Here is a 25,041-nt window from a genome sequence, read left to right on the forward strand (position 1 = left end):
GCTCCAGGGCGGTTGCACATAATCTTCTCCCCTTTCAAAGTAGCTGGACGCAATTTTCTGAACTCAACGGAAGGCTGCCCCTGGGAGCAGAGGGGGAAATGTGTTTGTGGGCCACCCCGGTCACCATATTTTAAATGAACATGGGCTGTGTGCGGTGTGTGTCGGGGAGCAGGTGCTGGCAGGACCGTGGTTTGGCGGAGGCACTGAATGCCATAATCAAAATGATTTGAATCTGAAAACAAAGCCTCCTTCTCTAGAAAAGGTAATGACCCAGAGCTGCCTCTTCCTTCGTGATTCACTTATGTACACTGCATGCAATCGGATGCCTCATTCTTTCATTGGGCAGAAACATCACCTAGACACGCTAGGTCCTGCTGGGGAAGGAAACATGAACGTAAGCTTCTGAGGACCACAGAGGAAGATCCTTAGTGTGGCTCCCCACGTCACCCAGGCTGCCTCCAGAGTGGTCTCACTGCCCAGGCAGAGGGCACCTTGAATGACAGTTTCCATGCATAGCCTGGGACCCTTTCCTACCCGCTCTCCAGCTTGGTGTGATGCTTCCACGTGGTCTGTGGGCTGGGCCCTGAGGCTGGGGAGCTGCAGGAAGCCGGGGTGAGGGATGGGTGTGCGGATTGGCAGGGTCTGGGGCTGCAGAGGCGGGCTTGGGAGGAGAGACTTAGTGGCAAGAGTCAAGGTTGGTGCCCCTGGCTGGGCCTCATGGCTTTTTCCTTTGTTGCCAGTGGCTTGCCCTCGGCAGGCTGCGGTGGACTGCAGAGGCTTCTCATGTCCACGAGGCTTTCTTGCACAGCCTTCGCAAACTTGGTAGAAGAGGTCTCTTTGCAGCCGTGAAAGCTGGAGATGCAGAAGAGGATGGTCTCTGGCTGGGGGTTGTAGCAGGCGCCATACCCATCGGGGACCACAGGGCCATAGCAGCAAAACATCTCCATGGTTGTGGGCACCTGGAGAAGCGGACAGGGCGAAAGCTGCCTGCTCTGAATTGCAGCCTGCGTCCCGACACCCAGGCCTCGGCCGTGTCTTTGCTTCCCTGTTTGCCACCAGGGGAGGCTGACTGAATTAACCAAATCGACCGATTGCTTAAGCATGGATGGACACAGCCAGAGTCATAAAGATAAACACATCGAACTGCACACATCGGAGGAAGAGGGGCCTCGAGCCCGCTCCCGGGTGTGCAATCTGCTCTACTTGCGGAGCTGGAAGCTCCCAGAATGACCCGGTGCTGGATCTCGGGCTGAATCTCCCCTTCACCTGGGGGCAGTTTGAGGCATGGAAGCAATCAGGGTAATTTACTAAATGGCACCCTGGTGGCACCCAACAGTTAGATGCTTCCCAGAGGGAGTAATTTATGAACTAGAGGAAACCTGGCCCATCCTCTCTGTCGATTTCCCCGGATCCTTAATTACTGTCAGTACTGCCTGACTGCCCGGACGTGCTCCTACAGCCCCGCCACGCACAGTTACCCAGCCCCATGCGTTTCACAGATTGCCAGCAACTGGAGTTTTAGTTATGCACCTAATATGTTTTGAATTCAGAGTGCTGAGATTTTGTAATCTGTATCACAGATCAAGAAAGTGTGTTTCTAAAGGCATTCAAGCCATACATAAATGCTACTTTCTGGTTGGAAAACAACAAAATCCCCACACCCCAAATTAATTTTATTAGCTGGTCTTAGGGGAAAATAGAAAGGATCCTGTGCAGGGGCAGGGTCTGGTTTGTTTTAAACCCACAGGTTTCTTGTGCCGTGTACTCGGGCCTTCAGAAGTGACACTGGCCACTTTAATGGGGCAGAACAAACCATCAGTCTTGCGAATAGAGTCACCGCATTGTTGGATAAATTTGCCATGCAAACAGCCGAAGGCCATAAAGCCATTCCAAAGCACTTTTTGCCCATGGATGGTTTCCTGAAGAATTTATGTTGTTGTGTTCTGCCCCGGGCTATTCGTAGCTGCGTGCGCACTGCCCTAATGACAAAATCAAATCACTGAGTGGGCTCTTGTCCTCACACACAGCTTTCTCGGTCCCTTTTATTGCCCACGTCCAGCTGTTTGCAGTGAGGTGGAGGTTTAATAAATTGACAGTTGTAGGGTATTTCCTAAACTCTCCTTTCCCTAGCAGATGTCATCCTGTCTTTGTGACAGTGGCCCTCCAACAAAACCAGCCTGTAGCACTGGTTGGGAGACGTTAGGCTGTAGCTAATGTGCTTGGCCCTTTATAATATCACCCGTGACCTGTTTGGAGGGCCTGTCTGTGTCAGGCACCGGGCTGGGTGTTCTTCTACCTTGTCACATCTGGCTCGGCCAAGACTGCACTCTGGACCCATCAGGCGTCAGAGCCCGTGGTCCCTGGAAGGCCCCTCTCGGGTCATAGCTTGGAAGGTGGTATCGCATAGTGTCGGGGTGCCAGAATGGGTGTGTTCCCATCTTGTCGCCACTTCGGCTAAGGAGGAGCCCGTAGTTACTCCCATTTAGAAGATGGGAAACCGCCTCCTAATCAGCATGTATATCATGTTGCCGAAAGTCACGTGGCTCATCAGAGGCAGAGGGGGCCCACCTGACTCCCGCCAGGGGCTTGTAACCACTGAGCTCTTTGGAAAGCGCACTGGTTACACTGCTCTCGGGCGATGACCACGCGAGGGCTGTACCTGGCTGGTGGAGAGGACAAACCGGTTGCTCGTCAGGTATGTTTCATCCGTGAACATCTCAGGCAGTTCCTCGCACACGTCCCGGGCCAGCTCCCGCAGCGCCAGCAGGTGGTTGTCGATGGCCATCCCTGTTATGGCCTGGGTAGTCGGGAACAAAGGACAGGAGATGACATGTGGGCTCCCCACACCTCCTCTTCCCTTCCTCTCTAGTCCACAAGACTAACGGTGACTCCAGTGGCCACAGCTCGTGCGTGCCCAGTGCCTGCTGCTGACAACGCGTATGAATGGCCGCTCGGGACAGACCGCTGTGCACACTGTCTCTGCTCCTTGGGCCCTTGCATAGTTCTTCATGCATAGCATAAGTTCAGAGCAGACTGGGTTCTAACTTGAGACATCTGAGTTAAAGGCAAGTGAGTCTGAGAACCCCCTACACACCAAAACCCATAGCCACGCGGTGCTCGAAGTGGAAAGGGTGGGGCTGGCATGGCCGCCGTCATTACAGCCTGCTTTGAGAGGGCGTTGGCGAGGGGGCTGAGTGCTGGGCCCAGGGACTGCTGGGTCCCACCCTAGCATCAGGAAAGGCGTCCCAGGCTATCCCGGGCAGACTCTCCCAGCCAACACTTTATCCTGCAGCAGGAGCCCAAGAAACAAGGCATAGGGGGCGTCAGGTCCGCTCCTCAAACTTGCCCGCTGTTCCATGGGCTCAGGATCAGTTAAATGAAACTGGGTTCATAATCTAAGAAATCTATTTGAGACTGGAACTACACACCTTAGCTGAGGCCCAGCTGACAGTTTCAAGGGGAAAGAGCTAGTTGAATGATGAAGGATCTTTTTCTTTTTATCATAAGATATTTAAACTCTAATCTAAGGATAGGATAATAGCAGTGATGGCTCTGGAATTTCAGTGTAGGAGGGGTTCAGAGGGATGGTGAGGCTGGAAGTGGGGCCAGGGTACCCATTCCACATCTCTCCCACTTAAAGCTGGGTATGTAGTATGCACACTGATTTTTTTGGACCACGTTTATTTGGAGCAATTCTGGGGACCGATGGAGACTCAGGGGGCCACCCCTTACCTATAGCAATAATGTTTGGGTGAAGATCAGGATAAATGTGAGTAGCCCTTGGGGTTTCACAGGTATGCCAGACCTCCCATCACAATGTGCTTGGCTTAGGTTTACAAGGCACGTTTTGGGGTTTGACAGCTGTTTTCTTTCAGTTGAGAATGAATTGCATGAAGATGACTCAGAGGCTGCAGTCTCTCTGAACGTACCTAATTATGGGCTGGAAAGATGTAAGTTACACAACCACAGCTCACTTTAGATGTGCCCCGTTAGGACAGAGGGGAAGAACCTCGAGTCCATCTGTTAACATCTCTCGGTACCTCTGCGTAATCCCTGATTTGTGTGGGTCCATAGAAGCAGCTGCTTTGTAGCCAGCTCACCTCTGAGTTAACTATAGCAAGAGGGGTTGCGTTAACCCATCACTTGGATGGAGCCATGAGTAATGAGTAAAATGACTCAGCCTTCAGTCTTTCATTCATTCATTTAGGGACTCTCAACTGAGTGCGAACTATATGCCTGATGCTGCCCAGTCCTAGAGCCACAGAGAACAAGGCAGTCATAGACTCAGTCCTCTTGGAGCTCATGTGTCACGGGAGACAGATTTTCATCAACCAAGCAAATAAACATTTGATCAAAAGCAGAAGTGAGTGCTAGGAAGGAAAAGCACAAAGTGCTGGAACAAGCTGTGGGGGAATCAGACCACCTTGCCCGCCCGCCGCTGGAACGGGCTTCTCCAGGGCCACTGCCAGCTGCGCTACCAGTCATCGGAGGTTTTCTTGCTGCCTCACCTTTCCCCCACCCCAAGGCCAACCGGGCACCAGATTCATCTCCCAAGCACCCTGATCTCTCTCTTCTCCCCACCCCGTCTCTTTGATTCAGTTGTTCTTTTTTTTTTTTTTTTTTTTTTTTTTGAGACAGAGTCTCACTTTGTTGCCCAGGCTAGAGTGAGTGCCGCAGCGTCAGCCTAGCTCACAGCAACCTCAAACTCCTGGGCTCAAGCGATCCTCCTGCCTCAGCCTCCCAAGTAGCTGGGACTACAGGCATACGCCACCATGCCCAGCTAATTTTTTCTATATATATTAGTTGACCAATTAATTTCTTTCTATTTATAGTAGAGACGGGGTCTCGCTCTTGCTCAGGTTGGTTTCGAGCTCCTGAGCTCAAACGATCCGCCCACCTCGGCCTCCCAGAGAGCTAGGATTACAGGCGTGAGCCACCGCGCCCGGCGATTCAGTTGTTCTTATCAAGTCAAAATCATTAACACAACAGAACCCTATGGCAATGCTTTTTCCTGGAAATTTTCATAAATTTAAATTTGTTATCAAAGTTATATATTTATATGGTTTACAAATCCAAATAAGCCGAAGGTTTAGGTTACTTTGCCAGCACTGAGTCCCCCTCCACGGCAGCAACCCCTTGCAGCCCTCTTTAGCTGTTCCTTTCTGGCATTTGCTTTCATTGTTCCAGATTTGTGTGTAGACTACCACTGCTGCATTTCTCAGTTTCATCCATAATCCTGTTACAGAAGGTGAAACTTTAGCTCCTTATGTCCCTGCTGCCCCAACACCTGTCTGCTCTTCCATCCTCCTAGTAGAACTGTGTTTTGATTCTTTGTTGTTTGATCAATATATATCATAATCACATATAAAGATCAATATACATGCTTATAATTAAGCAAGTATTCATAGCTGGGTCATGTAGTATACTAGGATTAGATTTCCTTTCTTATTGAAATTTTTGTTTTCCTTAGAATTAACAAGTTTTAAATTATTAAATTGTGTTTTTTATACTTGCTTAGCTTTCTGTGTATCTATTTCTGATTAATTCCTAAATGGTCAGCCAGAATTCCATTCACCCTCTTACTTCTTGCCCCTCTGTGGACTGAATGCTCCCATGTCTGCTGAACAGCTGTCAGTGTGTGATCTCCTGCTATTCTCTGGGGAAATCCCATTACCTCTTTCTTGTGTTAAATCTTCTGGTTTTTCTAAGTTTTTGGTTGTTTTGTTTTGTTTTGTTTTTTGAGACAGAGTCTTACTCTGTTGCCTGGGCTAAAGTGCCGTGGCGTCAGCTGAGCTCACAGCAACCTCCAACTCCTTGGCTCAAGCAATCCTCTTGCCTCAGCCTCCCGAGTAGCTGGGACTACAGCATGCGCTGCCATGCCCAGCTAATTTTTTCTATATATTTGTAGTTGTCCAGCTAATTTCTTTCTATTATTAGTAGAGACGGGGTCTCGCTCTTGCTCAGGCTGGTTTTGAACTTCTGAGCTCAAATGATCCACCGGCCTCGGCCTCTCATGGTGCTAGGATTACTTACAGGCGTTGAGCCACTGTGCCCAGCCTGATTTTTTAAGCTTTTGGCTTCCTCTTTTATGTTTTATTTTCTCACTTTAGAGGCCTACATTCTCCAGTACCTTTATGAGAAAGAGTGCTTTACACGTAAAATTTTTGAGAACTTGTCTGTCTAAAAATGTCTTTTTTCTGTTGTCAAATTTCATGACAGTTTAGCTGGGTATGGAAATGTGTGCTGAAGGTCATTTTTCCTCAGAATTTGAAGGTATTGCTCTACTATCTTCTACTGTCCATGACTCTTTTGAGAAGTCAATTGCATCTTTATTCTGAATCTTTGTACTTGATTTTTTTTTCTCTGAGAGATTTTAGAATCTTCTTTTTGTCTGTAGTGTTGTGAAATTTCCTTTGGTATGAGTATTTTCCATCTACTAAGCAAGGTACTTGGTGAACTCTCACAATAGGAAAACTCATGTTCTTCAGTTCTGAGGAAATTTCTTGAATTATTTTGTTAATGATGCCCCCTCTACCTTTTTCTCTTTCTGAACATCTATTATTAGAATATGGTCTTCCTGGACTGACCCTCTTTTCTCTTCTATATTTCATCTCTTTGTTTTATTGGTATTTAGGGGATATTGTCTCAGCTTATCTCCTAATCCTTCCACTGAATTTTTTCTACCATAATTTCCCCCAGAGTAATTTTTATTTCCTGAACATTTTTTTAGAGTTTTCTATTCTTATATGAAGATGTAATAACTTCTTTTGTCTTTCAGACAGTCTCAATAATCATTTCTTTAAAAATGTCATCTTGTTTCCTGTATTGTTTTCAAGTTCTTTTAAAATATTAATATTAAGATTTTTTTTTAAAGTTAACAAAAGTTTTTGTGTTGGTTTCAGACTTTTATGTTAGCATCTCTTCTCAGTGTCTGGTGATCTATGGCTATCTGTTTATATCTAAGAATAAAGCACTGAAAAATGATTGGGAGATTAGTGAGAATGCATTGGTTAACCTGTGTGCTTCCCTGTGGGGTCAGCTGATGGGGCTCTTTCACTGGGGACCCCAACCATGAGTTTCTGTGTCTTCTCTCTTGGCCTGGTCAGTTTCACCACAGAGAAATCTTCTAACCTCCTGCTTGGGGAGGGGTGATAATAGAGGTGGTTCCCAGTGTGTGTGGAGCTGAGTGGCTGGAGGGTTTACTGTGGAGGAAGCAGACTTTGATCAATCCCCTTATTTTTAGTATAGCATCATGTCCCTCAGCTGTGTCTGGTATCCTCAAGTCTAGAGTCCTTCCACTTCACCCTCCCCGAGAATAAATTTTCAGCCCACCATTGCAGAGGGATGGGGTAGTAGCCTGGCTGCATGGGGTGGTAGAATGTATCTGAGTGTCTAATTGGTTCTTATATAGATCACCAACTGCTATGGTTTGAATGTTTTGGTCCCTTCCAAAATTCAAGTTTAATGGCTAATGTGGTAGTAGTCTTAAGAGGTAGGGCATTTAAGAGGTGATTAGGTCATGAGGGCTCCTGCCTCGTGAATGGAATTAAGGCCCTTACAAAAGAGGCTTCACACAGCATTTGGCTTTCTTGCCCTTCCACCTTCTGCCATGGGAGGACAGTGTTTGCCCCTCTGGAGGGTACAGCAAGAAGGCACCATCTTAGAAGTGGAGATCAGCCCTCGCCAGACAGTTAAGATCAGATACCTTCCAGGGCTTGATCTTGAACTTCCAGCCTCTAGAACTGTGAGAAATAAATTTCTGTTCTTTATAAATTACCAAGTCTCAGGCATTTTGTTATAGCAGCACAAACAGACTAAGACATCAACCATCTTCTTTTCATTTCCACTCCACCCCCACATTTTGTGGGTGCCCCAATGCCTGAGCCATCCTGAGGTTCTTCAGTGCAGTTCACTGGGCTCCCAAGCTTTTCTTACTGCTCTCTCAGTCAATTGCCATGTGTTTTACTTTCCAGCTCTAAAACTTTGTGGTCACTCATAATCAGTCTCATAAAATTTTGTGGTCACCTCTTTTCCCATTCACGTTGCCCTAGTGTATTTATGGCTTTAAAAAAATTCCTTGGCTGTTGTCTTGGAGTGGAGAATTTCAAAGTGAAATTCTCCATGTGTTTGATCCACCATGTTGAATCAGAGTTCACGTCTTCCTCTTCACTCCCTGCCCTGTTCTACCCCAGTCCCTACGCTGGCTCTCCGTCAAGATTAGAAAGGTTCCTATTAGTGGCTCTGCCTCTCAGCAAACCAGTGCCCACTCCAGCCAGTCCCTCTTCTACCCACTCACCAGAGGACGCTTTGTAATGGGGAATCCAACCTCTCCTGCTCCTCTGTCCTTTGCAAGCTGCACTCACTGAGCTACTTGCTTTTCTTTGAATGTGTCCTACTCTCTCAATACTCTTTGTCTTTGCACATGCTGTTCCCTTTTGGGCCACAGCTCCCTTCTGTGTGTGCCTGTAAGCCTCTCTTCACCCTTCATGTCACATAGTAAGCACCACCCCTGGGAAGTGTTCCCAGCTTTCCCAAGCAGAGGAAAGAGCTTGCTCCTCCATGCTCTCTGCTACTTCCTGAAGGCTTTTTTCATGGGGTTGGGCTTCACATCAACGGGCTCTTCCTCCCAACTACGTGGTTGCCTCCCGAAGGACTGGGCATGTGGACTGCATTTTTTGCTTTCTAGCACCTTGCCTGGCTAAAGCAGGAAGACAAAAAAATGCCTACTGAATACATGAAAGGATGCTTACTTTCTCCCAAACAGGACAAACACTTAACTATTTAGAGGAATTAGAGACCTAACAACTGAATTAGATAAAAGTCTATATTGGCTAGTTGTAAAATCCTGAAATGCATTGTACTTGCTTTCAAGAATATGGAGTGAATTTTGGTCAACTCCTTTTCATAGATTATATGATCCTTCGAAGATTATATTAGAATGACTTGCAATTAATATATTGATCACCAGCCCAAGTAGTTGCTTATTCTCTATTGTTTGTATGCCAATGATGGCTTTGCAGTACCAGAAAATAAATTATTTCCTTAAACTAGGGAAACATTCCCCTTACAATTTTGATTTCACCATTAACTTTCAGCAAAGACTTTTTATTTACAGGTAGCATAAATAAATACAGGGAGAACAAGAGGCAAAACTAGCCCCATATGGGAGTAACTACCGCTGCGCCTGAGAAGGGGCAAGGCCTGGTAGCCACCAGCACTGGCGGGGCTGGAGGCCGCCCCTCGCACTCGACTTCTCTTGCAGTATAAACAGCGAAGCGCTATGCATATTAGGTGCTATCAGTGTCCTTGTGGCTGTTTCCAAAGGTTCAAACAGCACTCATTGTACTCCGTATAAAAAGCAGGAATGGTCTGTTACTTAGGTTCTAAAAATAAGAAAAAGGAGGCAGAGAGGTGGGGTAGCCTTGCCAAGTCACCAGGCGGCCGGTGGTGGTGGCCTCACACGGGTCGCCTGCCGTGGTCGAGCTCCGGCAGGCCCTGGGCACAGCTCGGACCCCGCCGTGGTGGCCGCGCGACAGCACTCACCGTGACTGTGTACTCGGTCTGGGCGCGGACGGCGTCCTGCAGGAGCAGCAGCTTCTCACGATCCTGTCAACCGAGCAGAGGGACAGCGCACGGGCTCGGACGCCGCCCGGCGACTCGCGGCGCCCCGGGAGCCGGTGGCCAGGGAGCCGAGGGGACGGCCCGGGCGGCCGGGCTCTCGGCTCCGTGGGACAGGGCGGGACTCACCTGCACGGCGGCCGCGCCGTCCGTCATGGCCCTCGCGAAGGTCAGTGCCTCCGGAGTGGCCGACCTAATGTTGTCCACGCGTCCCTCCTGGAACCGGCGGATGGACGCGCTCTCGTAGGTGGGCACCAGCCTGCCGTGGAGCCTGTGCGGGGTGGAGGATGGGCGAACCGCATTCACTCCCAGGCAACCACACGCTGCAAGGACAACAGCCTCGCAGGCGCGGAGCCCACGCACGCCCGCGAGCACCGGACGCACGGGACCCGCGCTCGTGTGACGCCGACAAGCGACTGGGAGTTCCTAAAAAGAGTTCCCCATCTGGTGGGAAACCTAGAGCTTTCTGCGAGACTCAATGAGTGTTTGATTAATAGCACAGAATGGAATAATTGTGCAATTAATCATTCATACTCTTGAGGGAATCCTGTTTATTTAAAACTGTTCAGGCATGACCCTGGCTGGAGGCGGGAGGGGCTTTAGTGGTGGCGAGCCGAGCACAAGCTGCCGCGCAGGCCAGGCCGACCCTTCCAGTAGCGCTGCCTACAGCCAAGGCCACCTCCCTGATGCCTGTGACCTCCGGCCTCTACCAGCAGGGGAAGCCCTTTTCTTACATGTGGGAGCGGGGCCAGCATGCCTAGGCTTGGGCACCTGGCTGGCACCCACCCCCTCACCAGTCAGTAGATTCCCCAGTGTGGTGGCATGGGAAAAAAGACAAAGCTCAGAGAGGGGCACAGATAGCCCAAAGTCACACAGCAAGCTGTGGCCCTGAGTCTCAGCCCTCTGGGAGCACTGGGTGGGCTCCGTAGTCGGAAGGCCGAGTCTGGTTCTGCACCGTGTGGGGCACATCGTGCTTGGTGAGCCAGGGCATAAGCTCGGCGTCTCCCAACACCTGCAGGGAGCTCCCCTCCTGCACCTCTGTGGGCCCCAGAGGCAACGCTATCGCCAACCCCAATCTAGGCAGCTTCCAGGTTTCTGCTGGCTCTAGAAGCAGATCGGAATAATGGTTTGCGCTATAGCTCAGACTCTGAAGAATGCCGTCCCGGATAGCACTGGCTATGCAGTGAGCCCGAGAGCCTCTGGCTGCGTCCATTCCTGGCCTGCCCAGTGACTGTGACAGGCCCACTGGAAGGTGGAGGAGGGGTGTGCCATGCAGGCTCCACTGGCCCCTCCCAGCTGTGGACCTGAAGCTCAGAAGTGCTCACAGCAAGCGGTCCCGGTGGCCTCCCCAGTCTAGGCTCTGGCAGGACTCTGACCTCATGGTCCCCCTCCGCCTTTTGCCCTCTGAGTGTCTCAAAGCATTTATAACGCCTCCAGATGGCAGGTGGGACCTGCCACATCTCAGTGCCTGTGAGGTTTCTGCATCTGTATGTCTCCATGAGAGCCCAGCCTTCCTGTGGGATGACCTCAGCCTTCTCCAAGTTGTCCTGACAGGACGGCCACCCAGAGTGGCCTCATTCACCTCCCTGAGAGCCACAGCCCCACAGGGGACACTGGGGTGCCATGTCCGCACAGATGCTGCCTGCTCATGAGTGAGACTCCTGGCCCTGGCTTTATTGCAGGGTCACCTTATGCCTGCCACAGTGCTGCAAACTGAAAGCAGGTTCAGGGGACAGCACCGGACTTCTGACCCAGACAGTTTAGGAGCTGCTGCTTCTGGAGCCCTGGAACCCGCAGGAGCCAGCCCTGTCTTCTGTTTTGCATTTTGGTTTTTCCCACCTCCTATGAAGGCCAACAGGCCCCTCCCCCTACCTTCACCCCTGGCACCCCACTCTTCACCCCTTCCCCTAACGCATAGTTACCAGGGCTACCTCTGGAGAGTTTTTTCTAAATCCCAGCCCTGGCCAGGCCAGCCCTGGCCAAACCTCACATCTGTGATTCAGTCCCTGGCACCTACTCTATGCCAGGTATGGGGCAGGCACTACAGACACCCTGAGACACCCCGAGTGTCAGGGTTGGGGGCACTGTCCAGAAAACAACGTCAACAAATCAATCAACGAAGCACTTCACACCAGTAACAACTTCCTTGAAAGAGAAAGAACACAGGATGTGGTCTGCTGGAGAATGGGGTGGCTGCTTCAGATGGGGGTGGGGCTCTGGTGAGGCCTGGGATGGCAGGGGCTGGTGTGGGCGGAGCCGTGCTGGAGGGAGAGGGCTCAGGGAGAGCCCAGGTGAGGCCAGTGCACAGGGGCCTTCCAGGCTTTCATTCTGAGCTGGGTGGGAAGCCACGGGAGCCTTCCCCCTGGGGAGTGATCTAGTCTGATTTGCATGTTTCAAAGTTCACGCTTCCTGGATTATTGTTAGGTAGGGACCAGGAGGAAGGGGAACAGATGCTTTGTCTAGGGAGTTCCACTGAGAAATAGATGGCACTAGGAGATGCTTTGTCTACAACAGGAGGAACAAATTGACCAGAGGGGGCTTCCAAGAAGGAACAGATGACATGTCAAGGGGTCTTCCAAGGACTGGACAGATGTTTGGTCTGCAATAGTGGGTCCCCAGGGACTGATCAACCAGAAAGGGGTAGGAAGGACACAAAGTGGAGATATAAACAAGGCCACAAGAGTATCTTTGGAGAATCCCCACAAGTAAAGTGACAGTATCCTCAAGTGACCTACCCTCATTAACATGGTAAAAATCATACCCACCTGCACCAGGACAGTTTACAAATACCATGGCAACCTCCAGAAATTGCCTTGCAAGGTTAAAAATGGGGAGGGCTCTCAGTTCTGGGAATTCTCCACCCCTTTCCAAGAAAAACCATGAGGATTCCACCCCCACTTAACATAAAATTAGGGAATCAGCATAAAAGAGAGAATCTTATTAAACTCAGGGTCTCCTCCACTTGCAGGGGTTCGCCCATTCCTTCTCTAGAATGTACCATGCTTTAACAAACGTGAGCACTTTGCTCCATTGACTTGGAACCAGTAACCATTCTTTGGTACTGGGAGCCGAGAACCAGGGAACATGGACCTGACATCTGGTTCCCCCACCTGACACTATGAGGGGACACCCTGGGAGTGTGCTGTGGTTGCCTGAGCATCAGATGAGGCGGCTTGGGGAGGAGCCGATGGCAGTGGAGGTGGAGAGCAGGGGACAGGGTCAGCAGCCCCTTGGGGGCGTGCTGACATGGAGGCTGGGGGATGAGAGGAAGGGGTGAGTCAGGAGGAGTCCAAACTCTTTCACCTGGTGCCATTTCCTTAGCAAGTGGGGAAGGCTGGCGGGGAACAGGCTACAGCCACAGGGCTCTGGTGGAAGAGCAGCCTCCTTTCTCCCAAGGTCCTCAGCCCCCCAGCTCCGCGGTGCGCCCTTGTAGCTCTGTGACACTGGACCGTTGCCCAGGCGGTTCCATGAGGCCACGTCCTTCCTTCTCTTTTCTGGGGTTGGATTTACACTTGAAACCCAGTCCGGGCGGCACCTCCTTCCACACAGCCTGCCTTGGTCATCTCCCAGTCCTGGAGGTCCACCGAGACCTACAATCTAGAGCATCCTGTCAGTCAGCCCACCTGGGCGCAGACCCACCCACCTTTGCTCACCTGTAGAAGGCCAGTTGGAGGGCCACCTGGATGAAGGCATCCGGGCTGCACTTCTGCTTCTTAATGAATGTTTTCCCGTAGTTTTCAAACTTATAAACAGTGAAGTCGAGATTCTTTACTATTCTGTGGGAGGGAAAAAAGATGCTCTCATTGCATGCAAAATGGAATGCGTGCGCAGCAAAGCCCGTGCGGTTTCCTGAGGTGGGTCTGTGTCCCTGCCCTCAGGAGTGTGCTGTGGCGTCAGAGCCGTGCCTTGACCTAGGACAGTGGCGGGAGGCACGCCAGACCAGGGCCGCTCTGTGCTGCAGGTGGGTTGGGGGTGAACCTGACCGCAGCGGCGAGGCAGGGAGGGCGCAGCGGGCAGGGAGAGACATGTGATCGGCACAGAGCACACAGACGACGCTGCCCGCACACAAACCCTGCGAGTCCCTGCCGGAGGCAGGCCTGACAGAGGCCCTTCATCCAGCCTGTCTGCGGCCGTGTGCAGCCTCCCACGGTGTCCCCCCCCAACCCCCACCGTGGAGCTTGTTGCTCAGGTGGCCACAGTGGCAACTCCTCCCAAGACATCCCTGCAGTGCTGGGGAAGGAAGGTCCTGGGTTCTGGCTGCTTGTCACCATCGCCACAGCAAGGGTGGCTCCTCTGGGGCTTTGCCAGGGGCTGGATCCCATTTTATCCAGAAACTGCTGCTGAGCCTCCAGCGACAGGCCGGGGCCCTCGCCGCTGTCAGAGCAACAGGAAAACCCCCGCATCCACACGGAGGCTCTTGAGCACTGGCCACTCCACGCTGACAAATCTCCTCCTTCCAGATGAGTCTGGGGTCGGGCCGGCCGCCCACTGAGGCAGTGTCCAGAAGGTCCACGCCCTGCCTACCAGTCGTGTGTGAGCGCAGACTCCTGGGCGGATGCCCGCGCCCGCTCCCCTCGGGCCTCCGTGCGTCCCGCCTGCCCCTCCTTGAATCACTGCTCCTGCCTACAGGGGCTCACTCAGCTCTTGGGGGCCATGCTGGGGACTGGAGGCCCGGGGGGGGGCGGGGGTCGGAGGAGCCCGGTTCCCATGGGGACTTGCCCCGCACCCTGCCTGCTGACACGCTCCTTGGACAGACTGAGCTCACTGTCTCTGCAGCCCCTTGGAGACTTTTCGCAGTCGTGCCCGCTCAGACCCCAGCCCTCCCCACAGTAGCTCAGGACCCCCGAGGCTCCTCCTGTGTCCCTGCCCGGAGCCTCTCGGCTCCTCTGATCCTTAGAGCACATGGGATCCGCTCAGGTCCTCTAAAGTGCGCAGGCCCCTTCCTCCCCTCGGGACCTCCCGGCCACCAGCTCACTGCTCTGGCAGCCACCTAACCCCCGAGCAACACGGCGAAGTCTCGATGAGAACATCACTTTGTAGAAAACTCGAGGCTGCCCCTCCCTGGCAGCTGTCCAGCTGTCCCTGCGGGGTCCCCTCCACCCCTGGCCTCCTGGCCTGGCCATACTCTGCTCTCACATGCACTGTTCCCCCAAACCCTGGCACAGAACCCCCAGGGGCTCTTCACCACCAGCAAGGCAGTTCTGCAGGCTCCAGGATAGGACAGTGAAACTCTTTACAGTGTGGCCACAACTTCCCTGTTGTGCCCCGACTCTGGCCATTCTCTCACTTGCTGGTCTCCAAACCAGCCTGGATCATTATGAACCTGTACAGACTTGAACAAGCTGCTTTCTGCCTTGTTCCCATCTGCCTGCACTATGAACTCCTATCCATCCTTCAAGGCCCATCTCTGCAAACCCCTCCCTCACTATGTGGCTGAGTTAAAGCTCCTATCTCTTTGTGGGTTCAGATCTGCATGGCTTTCTCTGGTTTCAGCACTAATCTTATTGTGCCACATATGTTTTGGTCTGGGGTCTACTACCTCCACTAAAGTGGAGTGATGGCCCCATGGTACATAAATTTCTGTGAGGCCTGGCATGTGTTTGATGAATGAATGAATGACTGCACTCATGCTCACTTACTGAATGAGGGAATGAACAGTGCAGACCTGGTTGCCAGCCCAAGGCTGCCAGCACAGCTGGCCACTGCCCCAGCACCTGGCTCCCCAGATGGGCTCACCCATCCCCCGCCTGGATCCCGTTAGGGCCTCAACGACCCCCTCCCCTTGGGGGAAAAGGGCCCCTTGTCAAGTTGCAGTGTAAATTCAAGCAAATTGAAATAGCTTGGATTCAAATGACCTATTCAAAACAGTTGTTTATTACTCTCGAAAGCAGGGGGTGATTTCTCAGCTTGACTCTGCTCAGTCAGGTGAAACCTGCCAAAAAAAATAGCTCCACGTTTGCATTTTATGGAAATAATGGATACTTCAGCAAGGTTATTTCCCAGGAGTTACAACTCCCCTGTAGTTTGACTGCATTTCCATGAGGGCAGCAGTGGAGCTGGGGTCTTTGGGAACTTCCAGGGTGCTGGAGCAGCTGGGGGTGCAGGTGGCCCCCAGAGGACCACCTCCAGGGAGACTTTGGCCTCCTTACCGTTGAAGGTTTTCTGCGGAGGAGGCCAGGTGGCCTTGAATTTCCGGGGAGCATTTCCACCTCAGCCTGCGCGGGGCTGGGAGCTCGCTGACGGAGTCTGCTCGGACCAGCTTCTTGCTGCTGTTCATCCTGCAAGCGCAGAGAGTGACCTCCTGAGGCCCTGCCACCGGGGAGCCAGGGTGCCGCACGGGTCTCTGCCCTCCGCGGTCACCTGAGCTGTTGGTTGTGTGGCCGTGCAGTTTCAGGGGGTACGAGCTGCCCCTGAACCGCGGCACAGAGGAATAAACTGAGGCTCAGAGAAGCCCCCAATATTAGTATGTGGCAGAGCCGGGCTTCCAGCCAGTTCCTCCCGACTCCAAAGACCATCATTTCTTTCACTTTTGTCCTGTTAGATCACGAGACACCACTAACACTTGGAAAGACACTCAAGAGCGAGCTGTGTTCTGTTTGCCAGGGCTGTCTGTCTGTTGGGGTGGCCCCAAAGAGCTCTGTGGAAGAGCCTGGTGGAGGACGTCGATGCAGGGAGAAGGCCTTGGAGGGAGGGGCCCTTTGTGGGTGGAGGAAGAGCACGGTGTGTGTGAGGCCCGGGTCAGCACTCGGCCCGGCTCTGGCTCAGACTAAACGACAGATATTGGCCTGGGCTTCCCCTCTGCTCACTCCTCACCACGCCTCCCCCTGACGGCCCTGGGTCTGCACCTGCTATCCAAGGCCTGTGGAGCACATCAAGTCTCATTCTTGCTGGGTTTCCAACCGCCCTTCGCTAAGACACTTTGCAGACTGAGCCACACAGTGGCCACCCCAATTCTTCCCAGCTCTGGCAGCCTGCCCCACCCCCAGACTCACATGTGCTTGAGGAGGTGCTCCGTGCACTGCACCAGCACGATGCCATCGAACGGGGAGTGTTCGCACACCACGCCGCAGGTGCCGTCTCGGCCCACCACAAACTGCAACGGGCAAGAGGGAGTGGGCGGACCCTGAGGCAGCCAGCGTTTCACACCAGCCCCCCGCTCCAGGTCAGGCCCCCCCAGCTTCTCAGGGGCACCCTCCTTCAAGGACACCAACACACATTATTTCCCGAGGAGAACGCTGAACAATGATTGCGGTGGCCTGAGAATCTGAGAGTCTCAGGACAGCTCTAAACTGTGCAGCCTCCTTCCCATGCGGGCTCTGGGCAGGGCAGGTGCAGCCCCAGGCCCCCGGGCTGAGGCAGTGCAGGGATTCCTTTGCGCTCACACCGAGTCCGCACGGTGTCCTTGTGGCGTGGGCGAGCCCCTCCAGCCTCTTTCAGGCCTGGTTCCCCTTCCTGCTGCACATTGCAGACGTCATCCTGCAGTGCTTGGGTGACAGTTCATCTGGGGGACCCCGTTTGTCTCAGCCCCACTGGTTTTATTCCCGGGCGCTAGAGCAGAGTCCACTCTGTAGTAGATGCTTGATAATTCTGCTGAATGAGTGAAAATGAAAGACGATGATCTGATTTGGATGGTAAGCAGATCCCTAGGGAGCAATAAAACATCCCTCCAGGGCATAAAGGAGAGGTGCAGAAATGGTGCTCTGTGGTTGCCGCCTGGGCCTCGAGTCAGGGACCCACACCCTAGTTGTGCTCCTGACGGGCACTGGAGAGCCTCGACGAGACTCTCCAGCCAGCTCTCTGGACTCCGTTTGCTCTCACTGAAAACGGCCCAGTAGGGCCCCGCTCACAGTCGAGACGAGGAAATGAGACGAGGCGTAGGAAGGATGCACAGGAGCAGCAGAGGTCACTTACGACTTTTCTAAATGACTTTACAAAGACCGCATTGAGCTGACTTGGAAAAGGAACATCCACAGAGCACGGAAGTGGGTATTTCTCATGGAGAAAATAATGAGAAGGACAAGATTTGGTTCTCAAAGTGTAACCCAAGCAAAGCAGAGCCGCCTTGTAGCTCACCACACTCAAGAGGCCCTGTGCTCTGTCCGCAAACAAATAGTCTCCCCGGCTCTCCTCCACGCACCCCGCCCACACTGCCAGCTGCCTCTCCGAGTCCCGTCCCTGGCCCTGGCTGTGTGCGGGGCTGGATCTTTACTCCCGCTCTTCAGACAACAAACTTCCTACGGAGCTTCTCCCCAAACCCATCCCCTCCAGGCTCTTCCTCTCCCCTGCGGCCCTGCTTTTCTGTCCTGAGATCAGCTCTCCATCCCTTCGAATTCAGGAGTCTCGCCGGCTTCTCCAGCTCAGCTCCCGGATCCCCCGCGCTGCCCACAAGAGCCCGGACGGTACAGCCTCACCCACGGGAGCCCACTCCCACGCGCCTGCCTCCCTGCCCCTGTCTCTGAAGGAAGGGTGGGAGGTGTGTCCTGCAGGAACTGCTACCCAGGCTCCCTTTGCCCCAGGTCCTGCGCTTCCATGACATCACTCACCCCCACAGCTGCTCCGTGAAGGATGACAAGCCACTCGCACCACTGTGGAGGCCAGAGCAGCTGGCACAGCAGCAAGGGAGCTCTCAGGAACAGCAGAATCAACATGCAAACCAACACAAAGGGACGCCTGCAGAACTCGGGACGGACCCGAGGACGCTGAGGTGTTGTCTAGACGTGCCTACCAACGTGAGCTAAGCTGACCCGACGTGGAGACACGTTTGCTGCCTTTTACATGGTCATTGTGAACATGTCACGGCTTTAAAAATGAACAAGACTGGATTCAGGATGGGCATGTTGGGGGGGAAAGGATGGAGGAATGGAAATGAATGGTCCCACCGTGACGTCCTCCTGTCTGCATGGATATCTTTCTCTAGACCAAAGAAATGTCCTGTTTCTAGGCTTATGTTGTATGAATGAAAAAATATGAGCTATTTCATTTCAGGACTTTTCTTCCGTGGAGATGCTGGGCTGGCCTCCTCCCCGGGGTGGAGGGAGGCGTGCGGAAGTGGCCAGGCCCGGGTGGTGGGCATTCAGAACAGCTCACAGCTCCGGCGCCACACACGCTTGCTGCTGCGTGTGTTCAGGACCCGGCCAGTGGCTGCTGCACTCTCCTGCCCTGGCACACCGCCACCTTGCAGTGTGACCCCGACCCTCCTGGCACAGGCTGCAGGGAGGTTAGGGAGTTTGAGCTGGGTTTGGCCACGTGCTCCTGAGAAGAGCGCCGGCCTGTCAGGAGGTTGACACCAACTGCACCGCTCCGGCCCTTCCGCTCCCCCGGCGCCCCAATCCAGCACTGTGTGTGCAGACTCCAGCGCGTGTGCCTGCCAGGAGCGGGCACGTGCTGGCTCTGGGCACCGGGCGTGCTCCTGGCTCGCTCGTTCAGTGTGTGCCCATGCTCTTGCAGGGCGGCTGAGTGGGGCTTACCTGCAGGGACTTGTCGTACCAGCGGTTTGCCCCGTTCTTGCTGCAGCCTCCGCCGTGAAGGAGCTGGAGCGCCCTGTTGGTGTCGCTGGGCTCCACACCTCCTGGTGCATCCAGGCACACGAGGCAGATGCAGCGCTCGATCATGTCCAGCGAGTCCCGGTTGGTGGAGTCTGCAGAGCAGGTGAGCATGGCCTTAGCACCTGTCCCACCCCAGGCCTGGGTCCCCTCTGCAGAGCCCCACACATGGCAGGGCAGCCCTGTTTTCCAGGAACACACGCCGGGACTCAAATTTTGAGGCAGCCTGACCTGCAGTGGGTGGTCAGTGAAGTTGGCCAGGCGGCCCTGAACCTCCGTCCTGCCCCAGTGGCCCAGCTCACTCTCAGCATCCCTCCAAGAGTGCTGCCTCCAGCTGCAGCCACTGCTGCCCCCAGGTGTGTGAGCCATTGAGCCTTCCTGCTGGGGTGAGGGGGATGCTGGGATCCTCGGGCCAGCCCACGTCAGCTGGGGGGCCCCCTCCCCCACCCACAGCACCCTGCACTCTGGCACGTGTGAGCCACATCTATGGGTAGGAATGCTTATTTGTCCTGAACTATGATTTTCAAACATTTAAATTAGCTGTTGAAATTGTAAAGTTAGGTAATTTCTCATGAAAATCTGAAAACAGTGTGTTACTCCCCCCTGCCCGCAAGCCGTTAGCTCAGAGGCGAGTTGCACGTGGGGATGAGCTCACAGGGGCTGTCTCAGGCACGTGGGTGCTTGGGACCAAGACCAACAACCACTGGGGTGCAGGAGACCTGTCGCCAGGGAGCCCAGGCTGGACTGCAGCCGCTTCTCACATAGCTCCTGACAATTCCCAGGCCCTGGGACCTTCTCCCATAGGAAGGGGGTTGGAAAGCAAACTCCCCCCAACCCCGCTGCCCGGTCACACTGAGGGAATACAGACAAGCCCAGCTTTTCTGGAGGGGGAGTTGTGGAGTCAGGCACGGAGGACTTGACTTCTCCACTGGGGACATGCATGTTCTTCCTGGAGAACAGCGCTGCCAGCCAGGTGGGCTGCCTGGGCAGCTTCTCCACCAGGCATAGGCAGGTTCGCAAAGCCCGCCCAGTGTGACTGACCCTGGCCAGGGCTGTTCCTGCTGTGTGTCCCCTTCTTCCAAACAGGAGTCTCTGTCATGCAGATGTGTGCTTTCCCCACTGTCTGACACTGGGAGTGGGAGTAGATAGCCTGCCTTTTGGTTTAAAGTTCACCAAAAGTTAAACAGTCAACCAAAACCAAAGTTTAGTGTTTTGGCTTAAAATTCCAAGGAGTCACATGGAGACCCAACAGTGATGGCTGCACACGGCCCGGAGATCCTGACCTCTGGGCTGGATGCTGTGACAAGATGAGGCACAGACTTCTCCCCAGCCCAGGGCAGGGGTGAGAGTGTCCGTGCACGGGTGCTGGGGTGCACGGTGTTTGCAGGCGAAGGGTGGAGACTGCAGCTGCATGCTCCAGCTCCTTTTCCCCTTGCTCACAGGACCCCTGGTTTTAGCCTGGTACAGGAACAACAAACTAAAGCTGTGTTTGCCAGCCTCCCTTACAGCCAAGGGGAACCAGGTATCTAAATTCCACCAATAAGATCTAGAAGCACTGTATGACAGCTTCTGGGGCACCTCCTTAAGGACAACTAGCATGCGCTCTTTGTCCTTCCCACCCTCCTCCGTTCTGCTGCTTGAGACACCAGTGCAATGGCCACAGCTTGCGTCCCACGTCGCCCTCCTCAGGCATGTGGAGAGCCCCCTTCCAGCGTGTGAGTTAATCCCTAAGACGCTTCCGTATGTCTCATCGGCAGCTGCGGATGCGGATGCTAAGGCCACCTGTGCTGCTCTCTGCTCCACCCAGGGGATTTCTTCAGGTCCACAAGAGGTGTCTACAGGCGCCCTGGCCTGAAAGGAATTCCCAGTCTCCATCCATTCCCTTCCTCATACTTTTTGCAAATCCTGGGGCAGGAGGTGTCTCCCACAGCAGGCCTACTCTGGGAGGCCAGCCCAGCTTGGGACATCTGTTCCTCCTTCTTATCTAGGATGAGGCTTTGGGGAGCCCTATGCTTTAAGGACCTCTCCAGGTCCCTAGGAGGCCAGGGTGACTTCTCATTTCTGCATGGCCTCTTGGGCTTTCCTGCCTCAATCTGATCGGCATCGAGGCTTCGACTGTGCCCTGAGGATCTAAGGTAAGTGAGAGTCGGTCCGCTTCCTCTACCCTCCGTGAGTGTGGTGCAGCCGCCACATCAGAACAGCTCCTTCTGCCCCCAAGGGAAAATCCAGACTTCTAACCACGGCACCCTGGGCTCCACGACTCACCTCTACTGCCCCTCAGGTCACCTCCCAACCTCTCCACATCCCTGCATGGGCCTCACGGCCTCCTGCTACCCTCTGATACCTGTACACATGCCATCTCCTGTTCCCAGGACAGGGGCCCTTCTCCTACTCTGCCTGTCAAAGCCCTCCCCAATCCCCCTAATCCTCTAGCAGTGCCAGCCCGGCCCTGGAGGACGCTGACACCCAGAGCTCACCGCCTCTGCAGCCTGCTCAGCACAGTGTGGAAGCTCACTCTGTCCATCAGGCCGGCCTCGCACAGTGCCTGAGCACAGGGCTGGACCTGCCCCTTTATAACCACCCATACTGCACAGCAAGTGACCCCACAGCTGTTGCAGACCCACATGCTTTGGGCAGTCACTGCCCATCCAGCACCTACAGACTTTGGAGCCCCGATCTGGTGCCCTCCCAGATGTCTATGAGCTTGCCGAGGGCGGGGCTGGGGTCCCCAGCGCGGGCTGGGTACAGGAAAGTGTCCAGGGTTGGTAATGGACTTCAGTGTGCTTCCCTTGGCCTGGCCCAGGTGAGACTGGGATCCGTGCACCCAGCTCAGAGAGGGGGCCTAGAGGTGCCCACTGGCTAATGGGAAAGGCCCATGTCCTTCTGAGGAACAAAAATCCACAACCTCTGCAGCATCGAGCACCATGGTATGGTAGGGGGTGGGGGAGGATGTGAAGGTGGGACAGCATAAGAATTTCTCCCCCTTTGCAAGGCCCCTGCTCTGCCCCTCTCCCCTCCAGTAGGTGACCCTGCAGTTGGCCGTGATGCTCAGCCCTGCACTGTGTGCTGTGTTAGGGGCCGCTCAGGTTCCCAGGCTAGCCAGCACCGTCAGAGAATGGGGAGGCCTTGGCCAGGCCTGAGTCAGGTTCAGATCAGCAGAGAGGAAGGGAGAGGCATGCCAGGAAGGATATGTGTGGAGGTGGGGAGGCTTGTAGGTGGAACTTCACTTACAGCTCGTGAGTGATGGCATGCAGGTTTAGGTGAGGCTGGAGGAACCAATGATGTGATGCTATCAGCCAGCCTTTGTGGGGCACCCACCACGTCCCTGCTATCGATCTGAGCACGCATACTGATGCGTATGAGATAGCCATCGTTATCATGCCTCGTGTACAGGTGAGGCCATTTACAAGACTGTAGTTATAAACAGGGAATGATAATAACCATCCAGTGAGTGAGGGAGCCAGGTTTGATCCCAGGCATCCAATTGCAAAGCCAGGTTCACCATCAAGGGCTCTGCATGCCAGGCTCAGTGCAGTGGCTTCATCCAACAACAACAGGGAGTCACTGAAGGATCTCAGGCAGAGCTTAATGTGGTCAGAGCAGCGTCTAGGATACTTGGCAACTTGGGGACACCAGCCAAGGGGTCTTGGGCACCCTGAACACCTTGATCCTGCTGGCCATGCCTTGGTGAGCTCCAAGAGCCCTGGCTTGGCAGTTGCCTTTACCAAGCTTTCCTTAGGAACAGCCTCGAGCCAGCGTTGAGTGGGCAGATTACAGCTCCGTAGAAAGCCTCCAGCAAGCCTGTCCAACGAGGAGGCTGGGAGCAGGCCTGATGCAGCCTCTGGGCAGGAGAGTGGAGCTTGGCATACTCCTTCCCTGCCGAGCCATGCAAAGCTGGGAGCAAGAAAAGACAGCTCCATGGGCATCGGTGCCCTTTCTACCCCCAGGCCAGAGAGAGGGACCCCTGAGGAGGGGCTAAGGCCTTGGCATCACATGCAGGCTGTGGCAGAGCCCAAGAGCTCAGCATCACCCAACTGGAACCAGGTCCTGGCTCATTAGATAGAGTGAAATGGGAGCAGGACAGCAAAGCTGGAAGCCAGGTGGCCTTGCAAATGAACTCCCTGCATATAAGTAGCTGATCGGTCAAATGCTGACAAGTTTATCATGTAAGGCAGTAAATGAACTACACCCAAACTCATCCACCATGACTCTGGCCCAAACATAATGGAAACATGGGGCAGCAGGCTAGAAGCACCTGGCAGGAGCCGTTTGTCTTGTGGCATCCTCATCGAGCACATCGAGGCTCGTTTAAAGTGGTAAATCAATCTTCCTCAAGGAGCCCCTGCTTAATAGTGAGAGGTGGGAATTGAGTAACAGAAGGAGCTCGCTCTAACACCCACGCCGGGGGAGCTGGCAGCTTTGCTGGTGCGGAAATTCCAGAGGCCTTGGGGAGCCCTGGGCTGCTGCTAGAGGTTGGAAGCTTATAGACTGTGACTCAGGTGAGCAAAGATAAAACAAACACCTGGTACCGCTGCCTGCGGAGGGCTGCAGAGCTCTCAGGTGCTGCTCCCCAACATGCACACTTATACACAAGCACACACAGGCACGGGCGGCCCTCTCTGCCATGCTTGCCTTCTTTGAGCTATTACCTGGGAAACTGGCACGTGTCAGATTTCTACTGTCCTGCCTGTCCTCTCTCACATAGTCCAGGGAGATGGATGCGCTGAGCTCCTTCTCAGAGGCTTAGAGCTTCTAAACCTTTGCCAATCCCAAGGAAGTACCTTTCCTCCCCAGATGAAGGGGTTGCACCTCCTTTTGGGAGGTAAATCTGCTATCACACATCCCATATTCTTCCCTACTCTGTGGCCTATGAGGTGATCTTTAAGCTCCCAGTCCCCAGAGGCCATGAGGATTCTGACAAAAGTGTTTCTCGCCCAATGAGACCTGATTCTTACAAATTAAAACTGCTTTGACTTGAGTTACAAAAGCTTCTTTTAAACAGCTGAAGAGAGAGGGTCTTCTACTTTCAGGAAGATGAAATTGACCTTTCATTATTTCTCCCACGAAAAACCCTGGATGTTATATTTAAAACAAACATAAGAAGACTCTGAACAATGGAGATAGGAAGGCAGACCAGCTAGGAACCTTGGGACCCAAGGCCACACATGGTGGCAAGTTCTCTGGGTATCATAGGCTGAATTGTGTCCTCTGAAAATTCACATGTTGAAGCCATAAACTTCAATGTGACTGTATTTGGAGAGAGGGCCTTTAGAGAGATGATTAAAGTTAAATGAAGGCCAGGCGCAGTGGCTCACGCCTGTAATCATAGCACTCTGGGAGGCCGAGGCGGGTGGATTGCTCAAGGTCAGGAGTTCGAAACCAGCCTGAGTGAGACCCCCATCTCTACTAAAAAAATACAAAGAAACTAATTGACCAACTAAAAATATATATACAAAAAAATAGCCAGGCATGGTGGCACATGCCTATAGTCCCAGCTACTCGGGAGGCTGAGGCAGGAGGATTGCTTGAGCCCAGGAGATGGAGGGAGGTTGCTGTGAGCTAGGCTGACGCCACGGCACTCACTCTAGCCTGGGCAACAAAGCGAGACTCTGTCTCAAAAAAAAAAAAAAAAGTTAAATGAAGCCATAACAGCTGGGTTCTAATCCAGTAGGGCTGGTGTCCTTATGAGAAGAGGAAGAGGCATCAAGCATGTGTATAGCGAAAAGGCCATGTGAAGACACTGCCAGAAGGTGGCCGTCTGCAAGCCAAGGACAGAGGCCTTGGGAGAAGCCCACCCTGCTGACAGCTTGACCTCAGACTCCTGGTCTCCAGAACTATGAGGAATAAACGTCCATCGTTTAAGCCCCAGCTTGTAGGATTT

At 53.6% G+C, this 25,041-nt stretch overlaps 1 protein-coding gene across 1 annotated transcript in view; it reads right to left on the reverse strand.

The window, feature by feature from the left end:
• Window positions 1–270: 270 nt before the first annotated feature.
• The window catches only part of LOC142875688 (choline O-acetyltransferase), a 49,439-nt gene continuing 24,668 nt past the window's right edge, over window positions 271–25,041 (reverse strand). The window contains exons 7-14 of the mRNA XM_076010404.1: window positions 19,086–19,255; window positions 16,611–16,711; window positions 15,768–15,896; window positions 13,272–13,394; window positions 9,748–9,889; window positions 9,544–9,606; window positions 2,660–2,797; window positions 271–959 (exon numbers count right to left, since the gene is read on the reverse strand). Of these exons, the coding sequence (XP_075866519.1) occupies window positions 690–959; window positions 2,660–2,797; window positions 9,544–9,606; window positions 9,748–9,889; window positions 13,272–13,394; window positions 15,768–15,896; window positions 16,611–16,711; window positions 19,086–19,255 (1,136 nt within the window). The 3' untranslated portion in view covers window positions 271–689. The remainder of the gene's footprint in view (window positions 960–2,659; window positions 2,798–9,543; window positions 9,607–9,747; window positions 9,890–13,271; window positions 13,395–15,767; window positions 15,897–16,610; window positions 16,712–19,085; window positions 19,256–25,041) is intronic.

This window comes from Microcebus murinus, chromosome 14 (genome assembly GCF_040939455.1).
Source record: "Microcebus murinus isolate Inina chromosome 14, M.murinus_Inina_mat1.0, whole genome shotgun sequence".
Classification (NCBI taxonomy): Eukaryota; Metazoa; Chordata; class Mammalia; order Primates; family Cheirogaleidae; genus Microcebus; species Microcebus murinus.